At 45.1% G+C, this 11890-nt stretch overlaps 2 protein-coding genes across 2 annotated transcripts; one reads left to right on the forward strand and one right to left on the reverse strand.

Annotated features, from left to right (window-relative positions):
* Positions 1-895: 895 nt before the first annotated feature.
* On the forward strand, positions 896-3282 carry NUPR1 (nuclear protein 1, transcriptional regulator). Its single transcript, XM_080977984.1, has 3 exons — positions 896-1121; positions 2168-2319; positions 2613-3282. The coding sequence occupies exons 1-2, from the start codon at positions 1019-1021 to the stop codon at positions 2308-2310; spliced, it is 246 nt and encodes an 81-aa protein (XP_080834110.1). The 5' UTR covers positions 896-1018; the 3' UTR covers positions 2311-2319; positions 2613-3282.
* Positions 3283-3409: 127 nt separating this feature from the next.
* LOC308461236 (uncharacterized protein) lies at positions 3410-11160 on the reverse strand. The gene is made up of 12 exons (XM_080977969.1): positions 10952-11160; positions 10721-10832; positions 9653-9746; positions 9240-9294; positions 8782-8922; positions 7857-8017; positions 7617-7715; positions 7278-7423; positions 6674-6848; positions 5635-5747; positions 5460-5544; positions 3410-5266 (listed from the first exon to the last, which is right to left on the reverse strand). The coding sequence occupies exons 1-12, from the start codon at positions 11073-11075 to the stop codon at positions 5210-5212; spliced, it is 1362 nt and encodes a 453-aa protein (XP_080834095.1). The 5' UTR covers positions 11076-11160; the 3' UTR covers positions 3410-5209.
* Positions 11161-11890: the final 730 nt, after the last annotated feature.

Consider the following 11890-nt stretch of genomic DNA (forward strand, 5'->3'; position numbering starts at 1 on the left):
TATACAAACCACTCACTGCACTGTGTGGGACAATTTAAAGTGGCTTTTACAATATGTAAGCCAGTATAACACAGCGTAGAATCATCATTCCATAGGCAAGATTGCACTGAAATAAGATATAAACACTACAACTCTGTATGCCCAGAAGGTAATTTAAAGATGTTACTAGTCCACATTAAAAAAACACCTTGTGGCTTTAAAAACAGATTATTTTGGCATAAGCTTTTGTGATGCATACTTCATCAGATCTGTGGCAGATCTGTGGCATATTCATTCATAGACAGATATGGAGTTGAAAGTTTATGCCATAATCTACTAGTCTTGATGGTGCTGCAAAAAAAAAAAAAAAAAAAAAAAAAAAAAAAATTCTCCCTTGCAACGGACTAACAGGACTAACTTATCTGGAAGTAATAGTCCTAGTTACTAGTCCACTAATCTAACAAGTAGTTCACACTGTAATTTTGAGTGCGTGATTAATAAAAAGTAAGCAGTAGATTCTACACCTGAACTAAGGAATGTGGTTATAATGTTGATTATTTCAGCTTTCTGTCAAAGACAGTAATGGTCAATAGACATTAATGATCAACACATAGACCTTCTCAAATATACACAAAGTGGACATTTCACATAAGCCTCTGGGCAACATTTATTGTGCAAATAAAGTTATTCAGCATGTTCTTGACGGAAAGTTTTGGTTATAGGATCAGGTGAGGGGTGGGAGTGGGAAGTCCTTGAGTATACGGAAAAGGAGATTGTATTGTCACGTGAAGGGGATTGGCAGCATCAGATATTTTACCAGTTGCATCAGATTCTGAGATCTGTTGCCTGTAGCTTTAAGCGGTGGAAGAGGATGATGCAATTGTGGGTGTTGTTGGGGGTGTATATATATATGTTGTCTCCCAAACACGTTGAGAGAGAAAAACAGGCTCACAGAGAAGACAGATAGCACTTTGAACTCCTGATTGTTGTCATTCCTTCCTTCCTGTTTCTCCGCTGTCAACGAAAGATCGGTCCCAGCATGTCGACTTCTTTCGTCCAAGTCGAGAAGCTACACCCAACGCCTTTCGAGGTGGAATACTTTGACCAGTATGATTTCTACAGCCTGACGGACAGATACAGCAGTAAGTGCACTGCAGAAATGGGGGAGAACCCAAGGATGGGAAAATCCCATATTGTGAAGGGATTCTTAGGGTTGCAGTAGAAACTATGCTCTGGGTCGTTTGAAAAACACTGGCATAGATAAAGAAGAAACATATAGAAGGATGGCAGGGAACTAGGCGCAGTGTAAAACCGTAATGCTGAACAGCAAGCTGTGAGTGATCCCGTGCAAAAGATTGCACCTCTGTTTGCTGCATTAAATTCTAACACCCGATTCCCTTCTCACAAATCCCCCACCCTAATATTTGAATTCCAGCTTCACCCACATACATGCCTTGCAAGCCAAGTTTTTGTGCATCTTTAACCACTCCAGCTGTGTGCTGCCATAAAGTTGGTTAAAACAGGTTACTGGTCTGTAATAGCATTATACTGTAGTCATTTTAGGCTTGCCTACAGCGAGGAGGAAAAAGGATGTCAAAGGGTTAACAAATCAGTACTAAGCGAAGGCATCCCTGGATGATGTGGGTCAGTCATGTGGTGCGTTTTTCCTTATAAACAAACAGCCCCAAGTTACCATTGGAATGCTCTTCACAAACAGAGCGATGCATAAATGTGAATCACTCTGGTAGTGCCTGATTCACAAGATGACTAGCAAAGATCTACTGTCACTGCATGAATCACCTCTAGCTGTTCAAGTCTTTTCCTCCATGGGTGGAAAAGCAGCTAGAGGGTATGATTTCGAGTAGCAAAAAAATGACCACAGGGGAAAAGGGCTTAAGTCACAACTCCCTAGGCTGTTTTTCTTCATCATCCAGGAAAACTGTGTATGCAAAGGACAAGCCACAGCAGCTCACCTCTCTGGAAGAAACCTGCTTCTTAGGCTAGGTCTGTGTGGTGAAATTAGCATTAGCTAAAAGCAGCAGAATCCCTACCCCTAGCAACACTAGAGAAGCAGATGCAAGCTAGTGCATGGCCACCCCTCACCCTCAAAATAATTAGCCGTTTGGGGAAATTATAGTCCAACTGCCTGTGATGCAGAATACGATTAACTTGTGTCTGGTTCCGCCAGGTGGCTCCTCCCGCAAAGGTCGTTCCAAGAAAGAGGCGGAGGATCATACAAACCGCCCAAATCCCGGGGGCCATGAACGTAAGATAGTATTGAAGCTGCAACGCACGGAGCAAAAACGGAAAGGGACAGCATCCAAGAAATGAAAAACGCAGGTGAGAGGCCTCCTCTGTGCTGCTCAACAAAATGGCCGCCCTTCTGCCAATGAAAGGACACTACCCACTTACATGAACAAGACATCCACTATAAAGGGGCTGCCCCTTTTTTAAAGGCAAGAGACATAATCAAAAACAATGGGAGCGGGACAAATTTAGGGTAATGCATATTTAAAATCCCTTCACTTCACTACTGGGTGTGGATCAGGTGTCAAGCTAATACTCACACATTGGCCGCAGGAAGTTGTGGTGTGCATTGCTCACAAATCTTTCCCTCACTTTCCCCCCTATAGCTCTGAGTCTGGTCACAATACTCAGGTTCTGGACACAACGGCAACGTCGATACGGAGATAGCTGAACGCCATGCAACGGTGGTTTCTTTTGAGGAGGAACAAGGTCTACTGCTCGCAGCAAGTGAGAGTGATGCTGAAGAAGGTCAAGATGACCGCAGCCCAGCCCAAAAACCATCGAGGATGAGACTGAGGAAGAGACGGCCGCAGCAGCCATCCCTCACACCTCATAAAGGCCAATGGAAGGACGCATATTTAAGCTCAGAATAGAAAATAAAACCTTCCAAGCCTTTCCATTTGGGTTTGGGTATTTAAAATTGTATTGCAAACTGCCCTAAGGTAAATTTACAAAGGGTTATATACAGTTGATATACAAATGTATCAAATAAACAATATACAGATTTTAATATCTTGCCTGGGGGTGGAAACTCTTCACCCGTTTACTTACTGATATTTAATTGCCTATGTAAAAGTCTTTGCCCTTTTCCCAATTTTGGGGTAGTAGATAGTGATCTACAAGTAGTGAAACTGGGAAAATCATTGTGGATAGCATGAATTCATAGAAAAGCTGCATCCACAGAGCACCAGAAAGGGCAGAAGGGAAGGCAATATATTCAAATTGCATACTCCAAACCAATGTACTTTCTAGATTAAATAAAGATGCATGACTGTTTTCTTGTGACACTCATTTGAATGGAGCCGGGCCAGGAAACATGAGGAAAAGGCAGAAATTAACACCAGGAGGGGAAGGAGCTACATGTGAGGACTAAAAGCTTCTGGATGAAAAAAAGAAGTCAAGGCAAATTCTACAGCGAGCTTTATTAAATGCACCATCCTCCCCACACCCACCCTTAGTGGTAATGTTTGCTGGAGCACATTGCGGAAAGAGGAACTTGTTTTACTGAAGCCCTAGGCAAGGGGTTCATACCAGCAAATTTTAAAACAGCTTCTAATGAGTATATTTTACGAATTTCAGGCTACACCCCTCCTCTTCCCCATCACCACCTTAGTATCAGTTCGTACCAACAAGAGACACAAAGCTTCAGAAAGTGGTGGGGAGGAACCAAAATGGTCAGCCGATTAGCAGTGACACAGCCATAAATTCTGGCTCCTCTCCTTTCCTGAAGCAAAGCAATCTCTTGACAAACTTGGAAGTTGGTAGTTGGCATACATACCATGGGCTATTTTCTGTTTGTAGGGAGAGAAAGACAATTGAAATTGAACTCTTGCGCCCCTGTTCCATTGACTAGCACCACCACAATCCCATTTGGGGATAGGGCTTGAGAAGTTATAACCCTGATTGTAACATTTTTGTGCAGCTATGAGGGCAATTTAGGAACTCAAATTAAGCCATTTCTCTTGGATCATGGTTTACATCCAAGTCTCTTAAAGCAAGGGATTAGAGAAAAATAGCTCCCTCTACAATGAAAAATTTCTGATCCTCACAACAAGATTGGTTACTGCTACTGTCATTTGCCTCAATATGTGGAGTATCTCAAAACAGATGGAAAGATCAGTCTCTCATGGACACACCATCTTTAGCCATTTCATGAGGCACAGATACAGAGATTACAACGGAGATGTCTGAGAATCGATGAATGCAGCTGAGGGACCCATATGAGGGAAATTAGCTGAGACAGCCCTTTTTTCCAGACAGGTGCCACTAGGTGTGGGAGGAGACTCCCAGTATGCTACAATGAGTGCTGGAGACATTATAGCTTATATAAAAAATGCAGTTATGGTGAGAATTCACAGCATTAAGTATCAGCATAGGTAGGACTGCAGAACGAACGAGAGGACAGTGGTTATCGGCAAAAATGTCCTGACTTCCCCTCAAGAGCTGGTATCAGTTGAAGGCACTTCGTAGTGTGAGACGGAGGATGACATGGGCATCTCCAAGTCCTAATGCAACATCCAGAGATGTTCAGAGGTATGAGGTATTGCTTGCCAAAGGATAAGAAGAAGACACTGAACTTGACATTTAACAGAGACAAAAGTCATCCTAAGGGACAGTGGATGGGCCAAGGCTAGTTACAGGTGGAAGTGATGCAGAGACGATGCATTGCCAAAGGAGGGGAGTACCAGTTAGGGTCATGAAGACAGGTGGTCCCCATCTTAATTAAAATGATGTTAGCAGCCAGTAAAAGAGCATTATCAGCTTATAGTGTTGCCAATTAAAAACTTGGTTATTTAGGAGTGGCATCGTTCAATCAGGTGCAAAAAGGAGCTGGGCAATGCTGCTGTTGCTCCCTCATGAGGCCACAGAAAAGGCCAGAGGCACCATCCCATTAGAAGTTAAGTGGAGCAGCCTTAGCAGGACTCGTAACAAGTGCGGACGCAGGGCACCACTGGTGTGATTGATCCCAGTTCAGAAGAACACAGGGCGCCCACTCCTATCCAATCAAATACAAGGAGTTGACCTATGTAGAACAGATGCCGTCAATTAGAAGCCCATGAAGTGGCGTTTTTTAAAAAAACCTGGCCCCTTAGGACGGTTCACAGTTGCTGTACAAATCTCTGTTCTCTGGAGTGACTCAGAGGGGAGAGATTTTAACATGGCAGGGGATTGGCAGTCTCTTTGAATCCATTAGGGAGGAGTTTCAGCTCAGGTCCTGCTCGCCGATGCTTTGGCGAAGGTATTCCTCATAAAGCTGTCTCTGCAGAAAAAACAGAATTACTTGTAACCTGATACACTGGCCAGCCCCTTCTCCTAGGAAGGATATCCCCAACCTACCACTACCCAGAATCCCACACAGGAGTCATGAACCCTGCTTCTCCTAACCATGATCCTTTGGCATAGATGCCAAGCCCCGTGTCATAATTCCAAACCAAATTCCCAAAGCTGTCAACCTTTTTTTCTAGCACCACGTCCACTACGTAGTCTCGCCTGTCCTCCAGCTGCCGCTTCTGTTTCTTTGAGAGAGTGGGCTTTGTCCTAAACAAGAAAGGAGGAGGGATACGTTAGTGTGGTGCATGTCTCCTCTGCACAAGGCTCTCTTAGCGTTAAGCCGAGAGAGCTTCTTACCTGAAAGTGTAACTGGCCAACAGCAGGAGGAGAATTGAGAGGCCGAGAAGACCAAAGAATACTGTTAAGGTTTGCTCTTCAGGGACAAGGCTCCACATGGAAGCAATTGGACGCTGAAAATAAGATAGTGAGTGTAAGACACAGGAGTTTGTATTCACAGAGGAAATCATAAGAGCTCACATACTATTTGCTTTAAATATTTTTTTACTAAAAATCCAAACATTTTATGGCAAGGCAATCCAAATTTCCTACTGACAAAATTCTGTGTCCTGCAAAAAATAAGCAATGTAAGCATGCATGCTTTAATTATATTTATCAAGTGTTCTACTATCTAGGCACTGCCCAAATTTATTTTCTTTACTTCTTAAAGAACCACGGTTGTTTCCTCCCCAAAAAACACAGTTTTCTTATTTAAGAAAAAAGAAAGAAAGAAAACTGGGATTCTTACTGCACTGAATCCTGAAACCATGTTGCATAGGGGAAGAATTATAGACAGCACACAGCCATAGTTATCTGTATCAAAGTTAATTTATCTAGCGTTTATGACTACAGGGTATATCCAGTTAGGTCATACTCAGAGGATGCCCATTAAAAATAATGTGTACTATTAACTTAGGTCCATTCTTTTCTTTTTTCTTTTTTCCATTCTTTTCAGTGGGTCTAGTCTGGGTAAAGCTTGGATACAACCGTCTGACTTATTTCTTCTACCTCCAGAGATGCACAAGTGAGGAAAGAATGGCAATTTTCTAATTGCTCCTTTTAAAAGCTTGCTTTCAAACATGTCTATCCTCTTATACATGAAAGCTAAAATATGGCTTCTCCTCTCCCCTGCCACTCCAAATGAAAGCAGAGATTCTGCTATACTATTACTTTTACACTTGCACAGAATTGTGGATAATACATGGCACCAGTCATAAAAAGTGTAATGGAGCTTAACTGAGGAGCATCCTGAGAAAGCACGGGGGGAAATAGTGATTATGGGGCACTGAGGAGCAATGGGAAGCTGAATTGAGGGAAGTTAAGCAACAAAAGCACTCACCATGGACAGCTCTAACGCCTGGCTTTGCTCTTCTCCCAACACCAAAGTCCAGAGTTGGCGAGCAAAGGCTGTACCAAAGAGCAAGGTCACGAGGAGAAAGATGGGCAGGAGGCAGCCTGCTAGCCCAAGCAGCGCTCCCCGGAAACGAGCGCGGAAGTTGCTGTTTCTGGCCTCACTGGGCACATAGAGAGGAGAGAGAAAGAGCAAAACACACACAGCTGGGAACGAGGAAGACCACTACAATGTCTCAGGCACTCAAATCCTGCTACCCCTAATGCACTCATAGATGTCTATTTCCTGATTTCCTCTCCAATCTCTTCCACAATTTCTAGAGAAGGTCTCTCCGGCCCCAAACACACGTTAATTAACTGCTCAATGTCCCTCCCACATGCATTTCACTTCAGGGCGGCCAGGTGGGCTTGCTAACCCGCCTTTTCATCCCATAAAAACTTCACACTCCATCTGTGATTTGATGTGCTACCCTGCTCCCTGCCAACTGCTCCGCACAGCCCACCCCTTCACAGACTGACAAGCAGCTCCAGCTCTTATGAGGAATATGGCAACATTCAAGACATTCATCTTTCGCTTCCCACGATGCTCTTACTTGTCCTCTTCTAGCAAACGCTGCGTGGCCTCGTCAATGAGGTGGCAGTCCCGCTCCAAAGCGTTGAGTGTGTGCTGCACAGTTTGGCTGATTGTCTTCTCGATGGTTCGGCAGATCTCCTCAATCTGATTAACGCACCGGCTTGGCTGAGGGACAGTGTTAGGCTGGTTACGCACACCACCATTCATAGCCCATCAATATCCTCCTAGCAAATCTCACTTTTCTCAAACACACCAAGGTGCAACTGTTTTGCATATTTTCTTCCCTCTTCCCAAGGCTTCCCACCTTTTCATGGAGGCTTACCCATCACCTCTGAAATGGCAAAGGGTTGCCACTCACCTTATTGGAGTTGGGGATGTAGATTGTGGGCATATCAAACCCGCACTTATTGAGGCCTGGGCGCTTGCAGAGTTCCTGGACAATTTGCATCAGCACCCTCTGTCAGGAAAGAGAACAGATCAGAATCAAGAAAAAAGGGAAAGACCTTGTGCTGCTCTAGGCTGCTTCCCTTATTGAAACAGACATTCTGTCTCCCATTTCTGGATCATTATCCCCAAGACAACCTCACCCTGTGAGTACCTGTCTGTCACCTTCTGCACCCGCCTCATCAGCCTTGCTGAGGTAAAAATGCAGCTTGTCTCCGTGCCCCTCATTGAGATTCTCCACAATGTTGAGAGTGCGTTTGCAAAGGGCCTGTCCCATGGGGTCAAAAAAGACCAGGATGAGGTCGCAGAGTTGGCCTGGAAGCAAGACAATGGCAGAAGAAGGGAGTTAATCTACAGTAAAAGATGCCTCATGCTAAAATATTCTCCCTACTGCCACTGTGGCAATGGGGCATTTCTCTGTGAATTCTTGCCACAAAGTTTTCTCATCACTTGAAAAGATATTTTCACAAATTCTCCCAAAGACAATTACTACTAATTATGAAATAAAACAGCAAAAACCTAATAGGAAAGAAAGCAGTAAAAAAAAATAAATCAATTTTCCCTCCAGATTCCAACCACCACCACATCTTTCTATCTCAGAGTTTTCTTTTTTTATACCTCCAATCCAATTCTACCCACACAGGTCCATTTTCTTTTGAATACTAGCTTGATCCAGAATAGCAGTTCTTCCTGATGCCATTTTCTAGATCAGGAACGGTGAAAATGTGGCCCTCCAGGTGTCACTGGACTGCAATTCCCTTCAGCCCCAGCTGGCACAGCCAATGGTAAGGGATAATGGGAGGTGATGTTCAATGACACCTGGAGGCTTACAGGTTCCTCATATCTGCTCTGGATTAAGAACAAAAAGAAAACCTGCCGGATCAGGCCAAAGCCCCATCTAGTCCAACACTCTATCTAGTCCAACACAGAATGATCAGTCAAGATGCCTGCAAGCTGAACCCGAGCACAATTCCCAGCAATTGGTATTCAGAGGCATAATGCCTCCAAAAGAGGAATTCATTAGGAGAATCTACAGCAGGAGACAACTCCATTCCACTTATCCACACTGCTACACTCACCAAACCAGATAAGTGCCCCTTCCACATCAAAAGGATATTTCATGTCTCCATCCACCAAGCCTGGCGTGTCAAGGAAAGTGACCAGGGGGAACTGCTTCTGCTTAGAGGTACAGATCTCAGTGCTCAGGTACTCTGGCACACCTAAAAGAAAGAGGGGAGGCAAAATTAAGACTCTGAAGTAGGCTCTTACCACTGACAGATGCTAAGCACTGTGTCTGTTCTCTACCTCTCCTGAAAACAAACACCGTACTCCAAATCATTCTACCCACTGTGGTGGTGTAACTCAAGGTGGCGGAGTTCCACAACACCACGTATCTCAGTGACTTAATGGCATGATTTCAACAGCCACCCACAAATCCTGTAGATGCCAGTTGCCTGCCTTAAGGAACAACTGATCCAATTCACGTCACCTTTTAATGCAGAGGTCCACTCCTTGCTCTTAATTGTTTGCAACTAACCTTTGAAACTCTGCAAGGCCTGGAAATGGGGGTACAGATGGAGTGTGGCATTACCCTGTAAGAGGGGGGGAAACAGAAGAGGTTAGAACATAGGATACTGTACTACAGTACAGACGCCATTGAAAAGATCAGACAAAATCATGGCCATAGGTCCATCCTATATGTTAATCGTGAATTCATTATTTAAGTTCTTCAGTTATTCCAGATCGCCTTACCCACTCAACTGCTTATATAAGTGAAACTGATACTGCTACACATTTACAGGGAATCAATCTTTGTGAGTGTGGCACCACCTATACTTAGGAACTCCTTGCCTATTGATATCAGTAATTTCTACAACCTCAGTCCAGAGCATTGCAGGAAGGCAGCCATTTTCTCTTGGAGTATTGTGAATCAGAAAAGGAAATTCTCACCGTGAGAGATTCTCGCTTCCTTCCACTAGTGATGAAGGTGAAACCCTGAGTCTCAATAGCTACACCGGTTCGTTGAATGTGCTCCTCAACATACCTGCAGGAAAACATTGAAGGGAGCAAGATGGTTTTGAATGATGGAAATGTCATTTGATCCCATTCCCACTACAAAACTACCCTGGGTATCTTGTGGATTATAGCCCCCTCTTTGCATACTGAAACCAGCCAGTATGAATGCCAGCCCTCTGGTACTTAGAATATGCTGTCCAACCCATCAACTAGCAATAATTCATAACATACTGTATCTTGCATAAATACCAAGGAGTGCCACAAAATGACACCTGTGTCTTTTGTTACTATGTATCAGTGTTAAGAAACTACCCTAACAGCCCTGCAGACACACCAATGCCTCCTATTCAGCAGCAACACCTTCCTCAAGTCATCAAATACTTGGGGGGTGAACTGGAAGTTTGGCAGAGACCTGAAATGCACCACCACCAAACCCCATAGGATTTCCTCAGAGCGCCATGCACCCGGGGCCAGATTTAGGTTTGATGAGGCCCTTAGCTACTGAAGGTAATGGGGCCCTTTCTATGTCCAGCTGTCCTTTGTCAACAACAAATTGTCGCTGTTTTTCATGTTGAATATATGCTATATGGTAATTTATGGACCTAACATTTGCCATTTGCCACTGTTGCTGTATGTAGGTTTTATTTTATTTTATTTTTTATCTTATATTTTGGAAATGTACATCAAGTAGTTTTTTCCTTTAATTTTTTTTGGGAGCCCAAGAGAGTGGGGCCCTAAGCTATAGCTTGTTTAGCTTATACGTAAATTCGGCACTGCCATGCACCCATGCCAACACACCCCATGGCACGATACTCTGCTTCCAGCTCACTTGGGCTTGCCGAAAATGAGTCTCTTAATGTCAGGGTTGTGGGTTTGAGTCCCACGTTGGGCAAAAGATCCCTGCATTGCTGGGGTTAGTCTGGATGACCCTTGGGGTCCCTCCCAACCCTACCATTTCTATGAGTCCCTTTGCCCTCCTTTGTATATCCCTCTTGAGCTCACCAGTTGATGAAGCTGCTCTTGCCAGCGCTGTGGTTGCCCATCACCATGACAGTCACTTTGCGGCGTGGTGGGAGCAGAGTCAGGCCCAGGCGCCCCCCAATGGACACCAGCCCTGGGAGGGGAAGGGGAAAGGTTAGCTCCTGCACACACACACCCCACGCAACCCTTCAGTCGCCCCCCACCCCCCGACCCAGGAAGACCCCCCCCATCTTCCCCATCCCCAACTCTCACCATGACCCGGATGCACATAAAGCGAGTGCGCCTCCCGCAGGACCCGCTCGGTCACGGATTCAGACACACTCGCGGCCGCCGGGTTCGCGGCCTCGCGAGGCTTCCCACCCTTGCCCCCAGGCATGGCTACCGGAGAGCGAGGAGCCAACGGAAACGGCAAGGAAGCCTGGGAAGCGCAGCGGAAACGAGGAAACTACAGCTCCCGAAAGGCACTGCGCGCGCGTGCGCGTGGGGAAAGAGGGGGCTTGTCTTTCCCATAAGGCATCGCGCCCAGCAGGTAGTCAAGCCTCGTAGACGTTGCCGCTCTCTTCAGTAGATTCAGGTGTACGCAGCAGCACTACAGTTCCCATGGGGCAACGCGGCCTGAGGCGCCTATCAAACGAGGAGCGAAACCCAAAGGGGGTTCAGTCGTGATGGTTGTTTATATAAACTTCTGGTTCCCGATTGCGGGTGGCAAGAACCTCGGTGTAAGAGGCAAGAGTCGTCCGCGACTGGACCTAACGGTCTGGGGTCCCTTTACCTTTACCTTTACCTCCCCTCAACATAGGATTCTGTAACTAAAACCCTCAACATGGAATCTTTGCTGTAGAAACATACTACTAGGTGTGCTGTTGAACCATCATTTTATATATAGAGAGAGGCATTGTAGGGAAATCTTCAGGTGTTTGCAAGGCAGATTTTAACTTTTTATATGGTTCTTAGCACATGGTTTTATGTGCAATTGTTGTAAACTGCTCCAATATTTTTTATGGGTGTTTGCTGTTGTGCCACACCTACTGGAGTGAGTAAAATTTAGTGCAGCGTGCCAATATATTGGTCAAATGCCACAGTTCAGGACTGTCAGAAAATGGGGCAGAAGTTCTAGCATTATACTGTGATCCGGAAAACTCACACAATACTGCCCCATCTGAATGCACCCTTCAAGTCCTGGGCGCCCCA

This window comes from Podarcis pityusensis (genome assembly GCF_964106645.2).
Source record: "Podarcis pityusensis genome assembly, chromosome: 13".
NCBI classification, from domain to species: Eukaryota; Metazoa; Chordata; class Lepidosauria; order Squamata; family Lacertidae; genus Podarcis; species Podarcis pityusensis.